At 32.6% G+C, this 13,497-nt stretch overlaps 2 protein-coding genes across 2 annotated transcripts in view; both read left to right on the forward strand.

The window, feature by feature from the left end:
- LOC139492177 (inositol 1,4,5-triphosphate receptor associated 2-like) overlaps positions 1–3,766 on the forward strand; it is a 455,884-nt gene extending 452,118 nt beyond the window's left edge. The window contains exon 39 of the transcript XR_011656711.1: positions 3,607–3,766. The gene's annotated coding sequence lies outside the window, so the exon portion shown is untranslated. The remainder of the gene's footprint in view (positions 1–3,606) is intronic.
- LOC139492848 (E3 ubiquitin-protein ligase rnf213-alpha-like) overlaps positions 1–13,497 on the forward strand; it is a 111,177-nt gene that overhangs the window by 50,545 nt on the left and 47,135 nt on the right. The window contains exons 36-42 of the mRNA XM_071280998.1: positions 35–232; positions 2,203–2,325; positions 4,992–5,112; positions 5,694–5,947; positions 6,438–6,520; positions 7,307–7,440; positions 8,113–8,205. Of these exons, the coding sequence (XP_071137099.1) occupies positions 35–232; positions 2,203–2,325; positions 4,992–5,112; positions 5,694–5,947; positions 6,438–6,520; positions 7,307–7,440; positions 8,113–8,205 (1,006 nt within the window). The remainder of the gene's footprint in view (positions 1–34; positions 233–2,202; positions 2,326–4,991; positions 5,113–5,693; positions 5,948–6,437; positions 6,521–7,306; positions 7,441–8,112; positions 8,206–13,497) is intronic.

A 13,497-nucleotide genomic window follows, 5' to 3' on the forward strand; every position in this document is an offset into this window, starting at 1 on the left:
TCCTTATGATTAAATATGTTATAATTTGTTTCAGTCCTCATCCTTACCTGTTTTTCAACCCAGACCAGAATAGTATGACTTTCTTAGGATTCAACATAGACAGGAGAACTGGTAACCTGGTTGATGTACAGACAAATACCATTCTAGAACCAGGAATTATGGAGAACAATTTGTTTGATGCTCTTGTCAGAAATAAAGTCAACCTTGCTGAAAATTTTGATGCTCTCCCAAGGTAAAATTTTACAAGTAAAAATGTTAAAATGAAAGTCTTTTCATAATTCAAGTAGAATATTTCACTTGTAAAATCTTTTAGTCAAATTATGTATAAGTTTATGTGAAAATAAGAGTATTTGGTTTGATCTCCAATGAGACAACTCTCCACCAGAGACAGGATTTTGTGAAAGTTTAAAAAATTTAGGTCATTGTAGGGCCTTTAACAATGAGCAAAACCTATACCCCATAGTAAGCTATAAAGGGTCCCAAATGACAATTGTTATATCCAATTCAGACAATAGAAATTACAGTCTGATTAATGTTCAAACAGTAAATGAATTTTTTTTTATGGAAATTTATAAAAGCAATTATGTCCACAATTTTGAACACAATATTTATTAACCGGATTTTTGAGACAAAAATGTTGGTTATTGATTTGGGGATGTACGGCGGGCTGTCGTGCGGTTGGGCGGGCGGCAACCAAATGTTGTCCGTGCATTTACTCATGAACCGTTCAACCAAAGCTTTTGAAATTTTAATATGTTGTTACTGAATGACAGGTCAAGTTCAATAATGACGATTTTGACTTTTACCGTTCAGGAGTTATGGTTCTTGGAAGATTGAAAAATGGCATTTCCAGTGGTGTCTGTGCATTTACGCATGAACTGTTCAACCAAAGCTTCCCAAATTATAATATGTTGTTACTGATGACAAAATGGAGGTCAAGTTCAATAATGTCGATTTTGACTTTTACCCTTCAGGAGTTATGGTTCTTGAAAGATTGAAAAATGACTATTCCAGTCATGTCCGTGCATTTACTCATGAACTGTTTAACCAAAGCTTCCCAAATTTTAATATGTTGTTACTGATGACAAAATGGAGGTCAAGTTCAATAATGTCGATTTTGTCTTTTACCGTTCAGGAGTTATGGTTCTTGAAAGATCGAAAAAACATTGTTTCCAGTCATGTTGTTGCATTTAACCTGAACCATTCAACCTAAGCATTTCAAATTTTAATATGTTGATACTGATGAAAAAATTGAGGTCAAGTTTGATATTGACAATTTTCACTTTCACCGTTCATCAGTTATGGTTCTTTTGATATTGGCAGGACACAAATAAATGTTAATAAATCCGGTTTTGCGGAGGGTATAATGTTTTTGACCCGTCCGTCCGTCAGTCCGTCTGTCCGTCCGTCAGTCCGTCCGTCAGTCCGTCAGTCCTGTTTCTTGTCATCGCAACTCCTCTCAAACCACACAACAGAATTTTATGAAACCTTTTCAGATAATAAGGACATACTATGTAGTTGTGCATATCGACGGGAAATTGCGATTCAATTTTTTTTCTAGGAGTTACGCCCCTTTGAACTTATTTACTTTAATGTATTACTGCAACAGTTTGTCATCGCAACTCCTTTCAAACCACACAACAGAATTTCACGAAACCTTTTCAGATAATAAGGACATACTATGTAGTTGTGCATATCGACGGGAAATTGCGATTCAATTTTTTTTCTAGGAGTTACGCCCCTTTGAACTTATTTACTTTAATGTACTACTGCAACAGTTTGTCATTGCAACTCCTCTCAAACCACACAACAGAATTTCATGAAACTTTGTAGATAATAAGGACATACTATGTAGATGTGCATATCAACAGGAAATTACGGTTCAATTTTTTTTCTAGGAGTTATGCCACTTTGAACTTATTTGCTTCAATGTACTTCTGCAACAGTTTGTCATCTCAACTCCCCTGAAAACACACAACAGAATTTCATGAAATTTTGTAGATGATAAGGACACACTATGTATATTGACAGGAAATTATTATTCAATATTTTTTCTTATACAATTTTTTTTTCTTATACTTATTTAATTTCTCCAATGACAATGTGGGGACGTGGGGTATGTGAGCGTGCTCACTAAGGTTCTTTAATTTCTTATACTTTTTTTTGTGTTGCTTGAAATATTCTTTTATTTTTCAATTTTAGACTAGAGAAAATCACAAAGTTGTGTAATGTAATGGGACTTGATATCATACACGATCCAGATGAAACCTATGAGTTGACCACAGATAATGTGAAGAAAATACTGGCTATTTATATGAGATTCAGGTAATTTTGGATATTGCTTTTAATTTAAAAAAAAACTTGAATCTGTTATTTGAATAATCATAAGCCTTTTGATACTTTTTTAAATTTATACTACACTGTTAAAAATTGTGTGCTAAACTTTATGTGTATGTATGACAGTATGTGTGTTACTGTGATTTGATTTCATTTTTATACGCCCGTCAAAATTTTGACGGGACGTATTATGGTATACAAATGTCCGGTGTCCGTCCATCTGTCTGTCTGTCCGTCTGTCTGTCCGTCTGTCCGTCTGTCCGGCGTAAACATGTCGCACCGTAACTTGAGAACGACTTATCCAAATTTTATGAAACTTAATATAGTTGTTTCTTATGATGGTCAAATGATCTGTATACTTTTTGATGAAAATAAGATTTAAACTTTTTGAGTTACGGCCCTTTATAACTAAAACAGGGGTGTGTTTTTTTCACATGTCGCACTGTATCTCAAAAACGATTCTTGATTATGACTTAAAACTTAAAACACTTCTTAGTCATATTAATCTCAATATCTGTATACTTTTTGGTGATGATTCAAAATTTCATTTTTGAGTTATTGAGTATTTTGTAAAAAAGGGGGAGGGTTTTTTTACATGTCGCGCCATATCTCAAAAACTATTTATGATTATTGCTTAAAACTTTACACATGTCTTTGTTATATTAATCTCAATATCTGTATACTTTTTGGTGATGATTCAAAATTTCATTTTTGAGTTATTAGTATTTTGAAAAAAAAGAGGGAGGTTTTTTTTTTACATGTTGTGCCGTATCTCAAAAACGATTTATGATTATTGCTTAAAACTTTACACACTTCTTTGTTCTATTAATCTAAAGATCTGTATACTTTTTGGTGATTATTCAAAATTTTATTTTTGAGTTATTGAGTATTTTGTAAAACAGGGGAGGGTTTTTTTACATGTCGCGCCGTATCTCAAAAATAAAGTTATGATTATTGCTTAAAACTTTACACACGTCTTTGATATATTAATCTAAAGATCTGTATACTTTTTGGTTTTGATTCAAAATTTTATTTTGGTAATATTTAGTTATTGTAAAAAAAAACAGGGTGGGGTGTTTCACATGTCCCGCCGTGTCTCTAAAACAATATATGGTTATTGCTTAAAACTTTCTCATAAACTATTTATGATTATTGCATAAGACTTCCACATAAGACGTCGGGCGTATCATGCGCTCATGGCGCAGCTGTTTATTAGCTCACCTGACCTGAAAGGTCAAGTGAGCTTTTCTCATCACTTGGCATCCTTAGTCCGTCGTCCTGCGTCCATCGTCCTGCGTCCGTCGTCCGTTGTCTGTCGTCCAAAAACTTTTATAAAAATTTTCTCCTCTGAAACTACTGGGCCAAATTTAACCAAACTTGGCCACAATCATCCTTGGGGTATCTAGTTTAAAAAATGTGTCCGATGACCTGGCCATCAAACCAAGATGGCTGCCATGGCTAAAAATAAAACACAGGGGGTAAAATGTATATTTTGGCTTATATCTTTAAAACCAAAGCATTAAGAGCAAATCTGACAGGGGTAAAATTGTTGATCAGGTCAAGATCTATCTGCCCTGAAATTTTCAGACGAATCGGACAACCTGTTGTTGGGTTGCTGCCCCGGAATTGTTAATTTTAAGGAAATTTTGCAGTTTTTGGTTATTATCTTGAATACTATTATAGATAGAGATAAACTGTAAACAGCAATAATGTTCAGCGAAATAGGACCAAAATTGTCAGTCAACCCCTTAAGGAGTTATTGCCCTTTATAGTCAATTTTAACAACTTTTTCGTCATTTTTTGTAACTTGTACAAAAATCTTCTTCTCTGAAACTACTGAGCCACAATCATAATTGTGGTATATAGTTTTAAAAATGTGTCCGATGACCCCACCTACCAAACAAAATGGCCGACATGGCTAAAACTAGAACATAGTGGTAAAATGTAGTTTTTGCTTTATATCTTTTAAGACATTTAGGGCAAATCTTTCAAGATTTAAATGTCCATCAGTATAAGATCTATCCCCTCACACATTTTCAGATGAATCCTACAACCCGTTGTTTGGTTTCTGCCCTAAAATTGGTAATTTTAAGGAAATTTTGCAGTTTTTGGTTATTATCTTGAACACTATGATAGATAGAGATAAACTGTAAACATCAATAATGTTTAGCAAAGTAAGATCTACAAATAAGTCAAACACTACCAAAATTGTCAGAGAACCTCTTAAGGAGTTATTGTCCTTTATAGTCAATATTGAACAACTTTTCGTCATTTTTGTAACTTGTACAAAAATCTTCTTTTCTAAAACTATTGGCCAAATTTAACCAAACTTGGCTACAATCATTACTAGGGTATCTATTTTAAAAAAGTGTCTAATGACCCAGCCTACCAACCAAGATGGCTGACATCAGTAAATACAGTAACAGGTGAGCGACACAGGCTCTTGAGAGCCTCTAGTTTAGGGTTCCAATTTTTTGCATGGATTTAGCTAAAATTAGATTATTTTGTGGATATTTGATTTAGTGGTTTTGTCAAAATCTGCATAAAAGCCTAAAGAAACTATGATTTCTGTTTCAGTTTTACCAACACAAGCCATGAAATTTGATATCCTACTTATAATAATGTTCTTTTTTAAATTTCATATTTTTTTTCAGATGTGATATACCAGTTATTATTATGGGGGAGACTGGCTGTGGTAAAACTCGCCTGATCAAGTTCATGTGTAAACTACAGCAACCTCCAGGTGTAAATGTGGAAAATATGATATTGATGAAGGTTAATATGGATATAAGAAGATGTGGTATGAGTGCCAATGAGACAAGTCTCTATCCAAGTCACAATTTGTGAAGTAAACCATTATAGGTCTTTAACACGGAGCATTACCGACAGCAAGCTATAAAGGCCGTCAAAAATGACTAGTGTAAAACCATTCAAACAGGAAAACCAATGGTCTAATCTAAATAAAAAACAAAACACACATCAACAAAGGACAACCACTGAACATCAGGTTCCTAATTAGGGCAGGTGCATATATTTTATAAGTTATTGAATAAACAAGTTAGGTTTCATCCAAGCTGGAACAAGTCAAACACTTAAAAATTGGTATTTTCTACTTCTCCAACAAGCATGCAGCTTTTAGGGGAAAGAAGAAAAATATTGGTCTGGGTAGGTTAATATGTTCTTCAAGCAGATTGTTGTTTTCTAATCGAATTGTATTTAATTGCAATTTATCTATCTACAACGTTTGATTAAAACTGGTTGATCAGTTATGATTAAGTAATTATTTTGATCAAACCATTATACCTTCTAATAAAGAAATATTTGAGTCGAATATTCAAATTAATCAAACATTGCAGGTGCATGGAGGAACAAAAGCATCAGATATTATCAAGAAAGTAAGAAAAGCAGAAGAAATTGCCAGGTTGAATGCAGCAGAATTTGTAAACACTGATTATCGTAACATGGACACTGTTTTATTCTTTGATGAAGCCAATACTACAGAAGCTATTGGTGTGATCAAGGAAATTATGTGTGATAAAACCCTAGGAGGAAAACCTATCAAACTGCATGAAAAACTGAAAATTGTGGCTGCATGTAATCCATATAGAAAGTAAGTGAAAAAGATGAAGATTACAAATTCAATTCAGTACTAAGGATTTATTTTGAACATTAATTCTGATGGAAAAATTTCCCTATTCCAGTCAATCTATGTTCCCTATGAGCTCCATCTCTTTGTTTAGTTTTGAAAATTGTTTATACCATAACCTGTATGTACAATACACTATTGTGTATAATATACACATGCCCCATTCTTCTCTCATATTGTGAAAAAAGTCTAGTTCACTGTACAAATTCTTTGATAGGGAACTTATATACCATGTATTTGATCTTTAAAAAAGTCAATTTAAAGATAAAAAAAAAGCCCATAAGTTTGTTTGTTCAATTAAATTCTTCTTTGTCATATTTTTTTCTGGTATTCCAAAGCAAAATCGTTTATTTTTTCTGGCATTCCAAAGTGAAATCGTTTATTTTTTCTGCTATTCTAAAATAAAACAGTTTATTTTTTCTGCTATTCTAAAATGAAATCTTTTAATTTTCAGACATTCTGATGACCTGATAAAGAGGTTAGAGCAGGCAGGACTTGGTTATCATGTCAGTGCCAGGGAGACCTCAGATAAACTTGGTATATACCATTACCAATTATTAATTCAGTCTATATCTAATATGAAAACTTAATACATGTACTATAAACATGTTTTATTTTACTGTTTCAGTATATCAAATTATGATTTTCATTTGATTAAAATTCGCACACAATTTATCACATTTTTCTTTATCGCTGTACAGTTTAGTGATTTTCTTCTATATGAAAAAAAAAAGGGTTAGAGAAAAGTCATAAACCCTTTCAGATGATAACTGATTTAATTGGTCAGGCCTTTCAGTCTAAAAACTTCCAGCACAATTATCATACTTTGACTAAAAAATCAACCTATGTCGTATGAAAGTACTGGATTTGGTGATTCTAGCAAAAAATTGGTACTTGAGTACTGAGTGAAAGTTTATGACCAAATGCCCACATGTTTTCAATATCTATTTAAAATGATCAGATGTACTAAAAGCAACCTTACTCAGAAGGAAATCAAGTAATTATATGGCAATTTCATTTGCATCAAGCTATTTCAACTGATAAATGTTGATGCTGCCTTGCTAATATGTCAATGCTTTAACTATGAGAGGCCTGATGGGTTATTTTCGTTCTTTGTGATCGGCGCATTTTCGCTATCGTGATCCGTTTTTCTACAGATTTTTTTATTTTTATATTTTCCTGATCTGTGATCATGGAAATTTATTTTCTGTGAATCGTGATTGACAAAAAAAATCAACTCGTGAATTGTGATGAGACCCCCCATCAAGCCCCTCTACTATCAGTAATGAAGAGCATGTACAGTAATTTTGACATTGTTTTCAGGCCATGTTCCAATGAGACATTTGGTTTATAGAGTCCAGTCCTTACCACAAAGTATGTTACCTTTGGTCTGGGACTTCGGACAGCTGAATACCACTGTAGAAGAGATGTATATCAGACAGATGGTCCTCAGATATGTATGTATATTTTGGCAATTCTTTCGGCATTTCGTATGATATAATGTAAATTCAGAAATTATTGCGTGCATTTGTTAATGCGATTTTGTCATTTCAGACTTAAATGAGATTTTAATTTTTACGATTTTGATAAGAATCCTGTTTTATTCACATACCTGCCAACCTATGAAACCTTCAAAGAGGGAGATCTCCCCCTTAGCCATGACAACCCTCATCAGTGACACAAAAACGTAATTACAATGTTGACTTGTCATTCAAGGTTAGGGAGATTCTGTACTCCCACGAGGGAGGGTACAGGCCAGCGGGAGATTTCCCAAATTTCGGCATTTGAGCGGGAGTCTCCTAAATATAAAATATTTCAAAATGTGAGTTTAAATTATTGCGTTTACAACTCTGTTGCATTTTCCCCAATAATAAAAACCTTGCATTAATTTTTGAATTTACAGTATATCAACGCATATGTTTTAACTTTTATAACCAAAGATATTTTTACATTGATGAAAAATATTGATATTACATTTCAGGTTTTTCTACTTGTACATCACAACTTCAATTTTCAAATGTTTAAGGACCTATAATCTGTTCGGACTCAAAAGAAATGTTCTTAAAAATCATTGATATCTAGTTATTGTTGTTTTTAAGATTGAAATTAATTATTTTTGATATTTTCAGATAAAGAATGGCCAATTGCCAACAATGCAAGGATTGGATACAACAGTCAGTAAAATACTGACTGTATCACAGGACTTCATGAGAGAACAGAAGGTAAATTACTTAATATAGATTGGATACAACTGTTAGTAAAATACTGACTGTATCACAGGACTTCATGAGGGAACAAAAGGTAAATTACTTAATATAGATTGGATACAACTGTTAGTAAAATACTGACTGTATCACAGGACTTCATGAGGGAACAAAAGGTAAATTACTTAATATAGATTGGATACAACTGTTAGTAAAATACTGACTGTATCACAGGACTTCATGAGAGAACAAAAGGTAAATTACTTAATATAGATTGGATACAACTGTTAGTAAAATACTGACTGTATCACAGGACTTCATGAGAGAACAGAAGGTAAATTACTTAATATAGATTGGATACAACTGTTAGTAAAATACTGACTGTATCACAGGACTTCATGAGAGAACAGAAGGTAAATTACTTAATATAGATTGGATACAACTGTTAGTAAAATACTGACCGTATCTCAGGACTTCATGAGAGAACAGAAGGTAAATTACTTAATATAGATTGGATACAACTGTTAGTAAAATACTGACTGTATCACAGGACTTCATGAGAGAACAAAAGGTAAATTACTTAATATAGATTGGATACAACTGTTAGTAAAATACTGACTGTATCACAGGACTTCATGAGAGAACAAAAGGTAAATTACTAAATATAGATTGGATACAACTGTTAGTAAAATACTGACTGTATCACAGGACTTCATGAGGGAACAAAAGGTAAATTACTTAATATAGATTGGATACAACTGTTAGTAAAATACTGACTGTATCACAGGACTTCATGAGAGAACAAAAGGTAAATTACTTAATATAGATTGTATACAACTGTTAGTAAAATACTGACTGTATCACAGGACTTCACGAGGGAACAAAGGGTAAATTACTTAATATAGATTGGATACAACTGTTAGTAAAATACTGACTGTATCACAGGACTTCATGAGAGAACAAAGGGTAAATTACTTAATATAGATTGTATACAACTGTTAGTAAAATACTGACTGTATCTCAGGACTTCATGAGAGAACAAAGGGTAAATTACTTAATATAGATTGGATACAACTGTTAGTAAAATACTGACTGTATCACAGGACTTCATGAGGGAACAAAAGGTAAATTACTTATATAGATTGGATACAACTGTTAGTAAAATACTGACTGTATCTCAGGACTTCATGAGGGAACAAAGGGTAAATTACTTAATAAAGATTGGATACAACTGTTTGTAATCTATTGACTGTATCACAGGACTTCATGAGAGAACAAAAGGTAAATTACTTAATATAGATTGGATACAACTGTTAGTAAAATACTGACTGTATCACAGGACTTCATGAGAGAACAAAAGGTAAATTACTTAATATAGATTGGATACAACTGTTAGTAAAATACTGACTGTATCACAGGACTTCATGAGAGAACAAAAGGTAAATTACTTAATATAGATTGGATACAACTGTTAGTAAAATACTGACTGTATCACAGGACTTCATGAGGGAACAAAAGGTAAATTACTTAATATAGATTGGATACAACTGTTAGTAAAATACTGACTGTATCACAGGACTTCATGAGAGAACAAAGGGTAAATTACTTAATATAGATTGGATACAACTGTTAGGAAAATACTGACTGTATCACAGGACTTCATGAGAGAACAAAAGATAAATTACTTAATATAGATTGAATACAACTGTTAGTAAAATACTGACTGTATCTCAGGACTTCATGAGGGAACAAAAGGTAAATTACTTAATATAGATTGGATACAACTGTTAGTAAAATACTGACTGTATCACAGGACTTCATGAGGGAACAAAAGGTAAATTACTTAATATAGATTGGATACAACTGTTAGTAAAATACTGACTGTATCTCAGGACTTCATGAGGGAACAAAGGGTAAATTACTTAATATAGATTGGATATAACTGTTAGTAAAATACTGACTGTATCACAGGACTTCATGAGAGAACAAAAGGTAAATTACTTAATATAGATTGTATACAACTGTTAGTAAAATACTGACTGTATCACAGGACTTCATGAGAGAACAAAGGGTAAATTACTTAATATAGATTGGATACAACTGTTAGTAAAATACTGACTGTATCACAGGACTTCATGAGAGAACAAAGGGTAAATTACTTAATATAGATTGTATACAACTGTTAGTAAAATACTGACTGTATCTCAGGACTTCATGAGAGAACAAAGGGTAAATTACTTAATATAGATTGGATACAACTGTTAGTAAAATACTGACTGTATCACAGGACTTCATGAGAGAACAAAAGGTAAATTACTTAATATAGATTGTATACAACTGTTAGTAAAATACTGACTGTATCACAGGACTTCACGAGGGAACAAAGGGTAAATTACTTAATATAGATTGGATACAACTGTTAGTAAAATACTGACTGTATCACAGGACTTCATGAGGGAACAAAAGGTAAATTACTTATATAGATTGGATACAACTGTTAGTAAAATACTGACTGTATCTCAGGACTTCATGAGGGAACAAAAGGTAAATTACTTAATATAGATTGGATACAACTGTTTGTAATCTATTGACTGTATCACAGGACTTCATGAGAGAACAAAAGGTAAATTACTTAATATAGATTGGATACAACTGTTAGTAAAATACTGACTGTATCACAGGACTTCACGAGAGAACAAAAGGTAAATTACTTAATATAGATTGGATACAACTGTTAGTAAAATACTGACTGTATCACAGGACTTCATGAGAGAACAAAAGGTAAATTACTTAATATAGATTGGATACAACTGTTAGTAAAATACTGACTGTATCACAGGACTTCATGAGAGAACAAAAGGTAAATTATTTAATATAGATTGGATACAACTGTTAGTAAAATACTGACTGTATCTCAGGACTTCATGAGGGAACAAAATGTAAATTACTTATATAGATTGGATACAACTGTAAGTAAAATACTGACTGTATCACAGGACTTCATGAGGGAACAAAAGGTAAATTACTTAATATAGATTGGATACAACTGTTAGTAAAATATTGACTGTATCACAGGACTTCATGAGAGAACAAAAGGTAAATTACTTAATATAGATTGGATACAACTGTTAGTAAAATACTGACTGTATCACAGGACTTCATGAGGGAACAAAAGGTAAATTACTTAATATAGATTGGATACAACTGTTAGTAAAATACTGACTGTATCACAGGACTTCATGAGAGAACAAAGGGTAAATTACTTAATATAGATTGGATACAACTGTTAGTAAAATACTGACAGTATCACAGGACTTCATGAGAGAACAGAAGGTAAATTACTTAATATAGATTGGATACAACTGTTAGTAAAATACTGACTGTATCACAGGACTTCATGAGGGAACAAAAGGTAAATTACTTAATATAGATTGGATACAACTGTTAGTAAAATACTGACTGTATCTCAGGACTTCATGAGAGAACAAAGGGTAAATTACTTAATATAGATTGGATACAACTGTTAGTAAAATACTGACTGCAGTGATGTCACTAAGTTTTGAAGAAGCAGGCTGAATTTCTAAAATAGGCGGCAAGTACATGCGGACGGCGAAGCCGTTCGCGTCGACGAGCTTGCTCGTCGCTACTACGGCGGGGGGTCTGGGGCCCGCTTAAGGGCCCCAGGATTTTTTTTTAAAATGGTGCAAAATCCTGCATTCTGGGGGTGTCCTAGACCCTTATTCAGACCTCTGAAAACATCATTTTTTACTGAAGATAATGTAAATGATTAACTTAAATTAGCAACATGATGGGAAAATTTTCTGTACATGTGATCACATCATTGATCATCTTGATGGACCAATATACATTTTTGTGCATTTTCCTGCAGGTTGACTGCTAGTAAATATTTTTGAACTGAAAGAATCCAAAAATCTTAGTTTGAATAGAAACATATTGTCTCTGGTTTGAATTGTCACTTGAATAATTTAGTTTTAAATGAAAATTGTAATTGTGACATTTAGAACATTGTTTTAATTTTATATTAAAAAAGTGTTGGTTTTGTTTTTACAAAATTAAAAAACAATATTCACTGAATAGTAGTCAGCTGGAGCTTCGATTTCAAAGTTAAAACTGTTACAGAGGTGCTATATTTTATAAAATCGTATGCTATCCCAAGGACGTATAACTAACATAATATACGTCCTTGGCTATCCCCAAAAAGATTTGAAAATTTAGACTAAAATTCCTGCATTCTGAGCATACATTTTGTACCTGAGAGTGATTTAGATGCTTGGGAAAATGTTAATTTTGTCTTATTTTTGTTGTTGACTTCAATCACATTGATTTTTTTTTTAAATGAGAATCCGTAGTCCTGGCAAGGCTAATCTATACTATATTTTTTTCTGGGAAGGTGTCTTTTGTAAGACAACTAAGGAAGTCTGTTCTTGAATATATGTAAATAATACACAGGCAAGTGCCTGTGAAATAATAGGTGAAATATTATAATTTTATTTCAAAAATAATCGAATTTATTAAATATCTTGATCGATTTATTTGCGTACGTACTTAGTGACAAATGACCCCCTTTTTTCTCATATAAGACTTGTACACGTATTTCAAACATGTTGTCAAGCTATGTCGTTTTATTTTCTCTTATTTGTTAACTGTTCAGTAATCAGTAAACTAAAATCCTTTTGAACTATAAAAGATATTTTTAAAAATTATTTGTGGTCGACAATATTCTACTTTCGTTATTGACCTTCATTCTCTGGACACCACGTGGTCGTGGGCTTTGAAATGTGAACTTCAAAAGGTGCTGTTTTCCAGATTCTTGACAACATTATATATATTATACTTTCTTTTATTTGACTGATATATTAATTTCCATAACATGCTATATTGTCATCTTTGGCTTATTCCTTCTCTTGAAGCAAAAACCAAACAGGGTCATAATGTCCATCGGAACGTCTCTCTTTTTATCCTTGCAAACATTACAATACTTACCGACTTTAAATAGACGACCAATCAGCGGACTGCATTTACGTGAACTATATTTAGTCAAAGGTAAACACTGATTTACATCTCGCGACTTTAATCGTGGAAGCTGATGCATTGAACAATTATTTTTTAATATTAACCTGATTATCTTTTTTATCTTATTAATTTTTTTTACTCATGCAAAAATAGCCGGCGGGAAAAGGACAATAACCGGCGAAAATCGCCGGCTGCCGGCTTCTAACGACATCACTGGACTGTATCACAGGACTTCATGAGAGAACAAAAGGTAAATTACTTAATATAGATTGGATA

This window comes from Mytilus edulis, chromosome 10 (assembly GCF_963676685.1).
Source record: "Mytilus edulis chromosome 10, xbMytEdul2.2, whole genome shotgun sequence".
NCBI classification, from domain to species: Eukaryota; Metazoa; Mollusca; class Bivalvia; order Mytilida; family Mytilidae; genus Mytilus; species Mytilus edulis.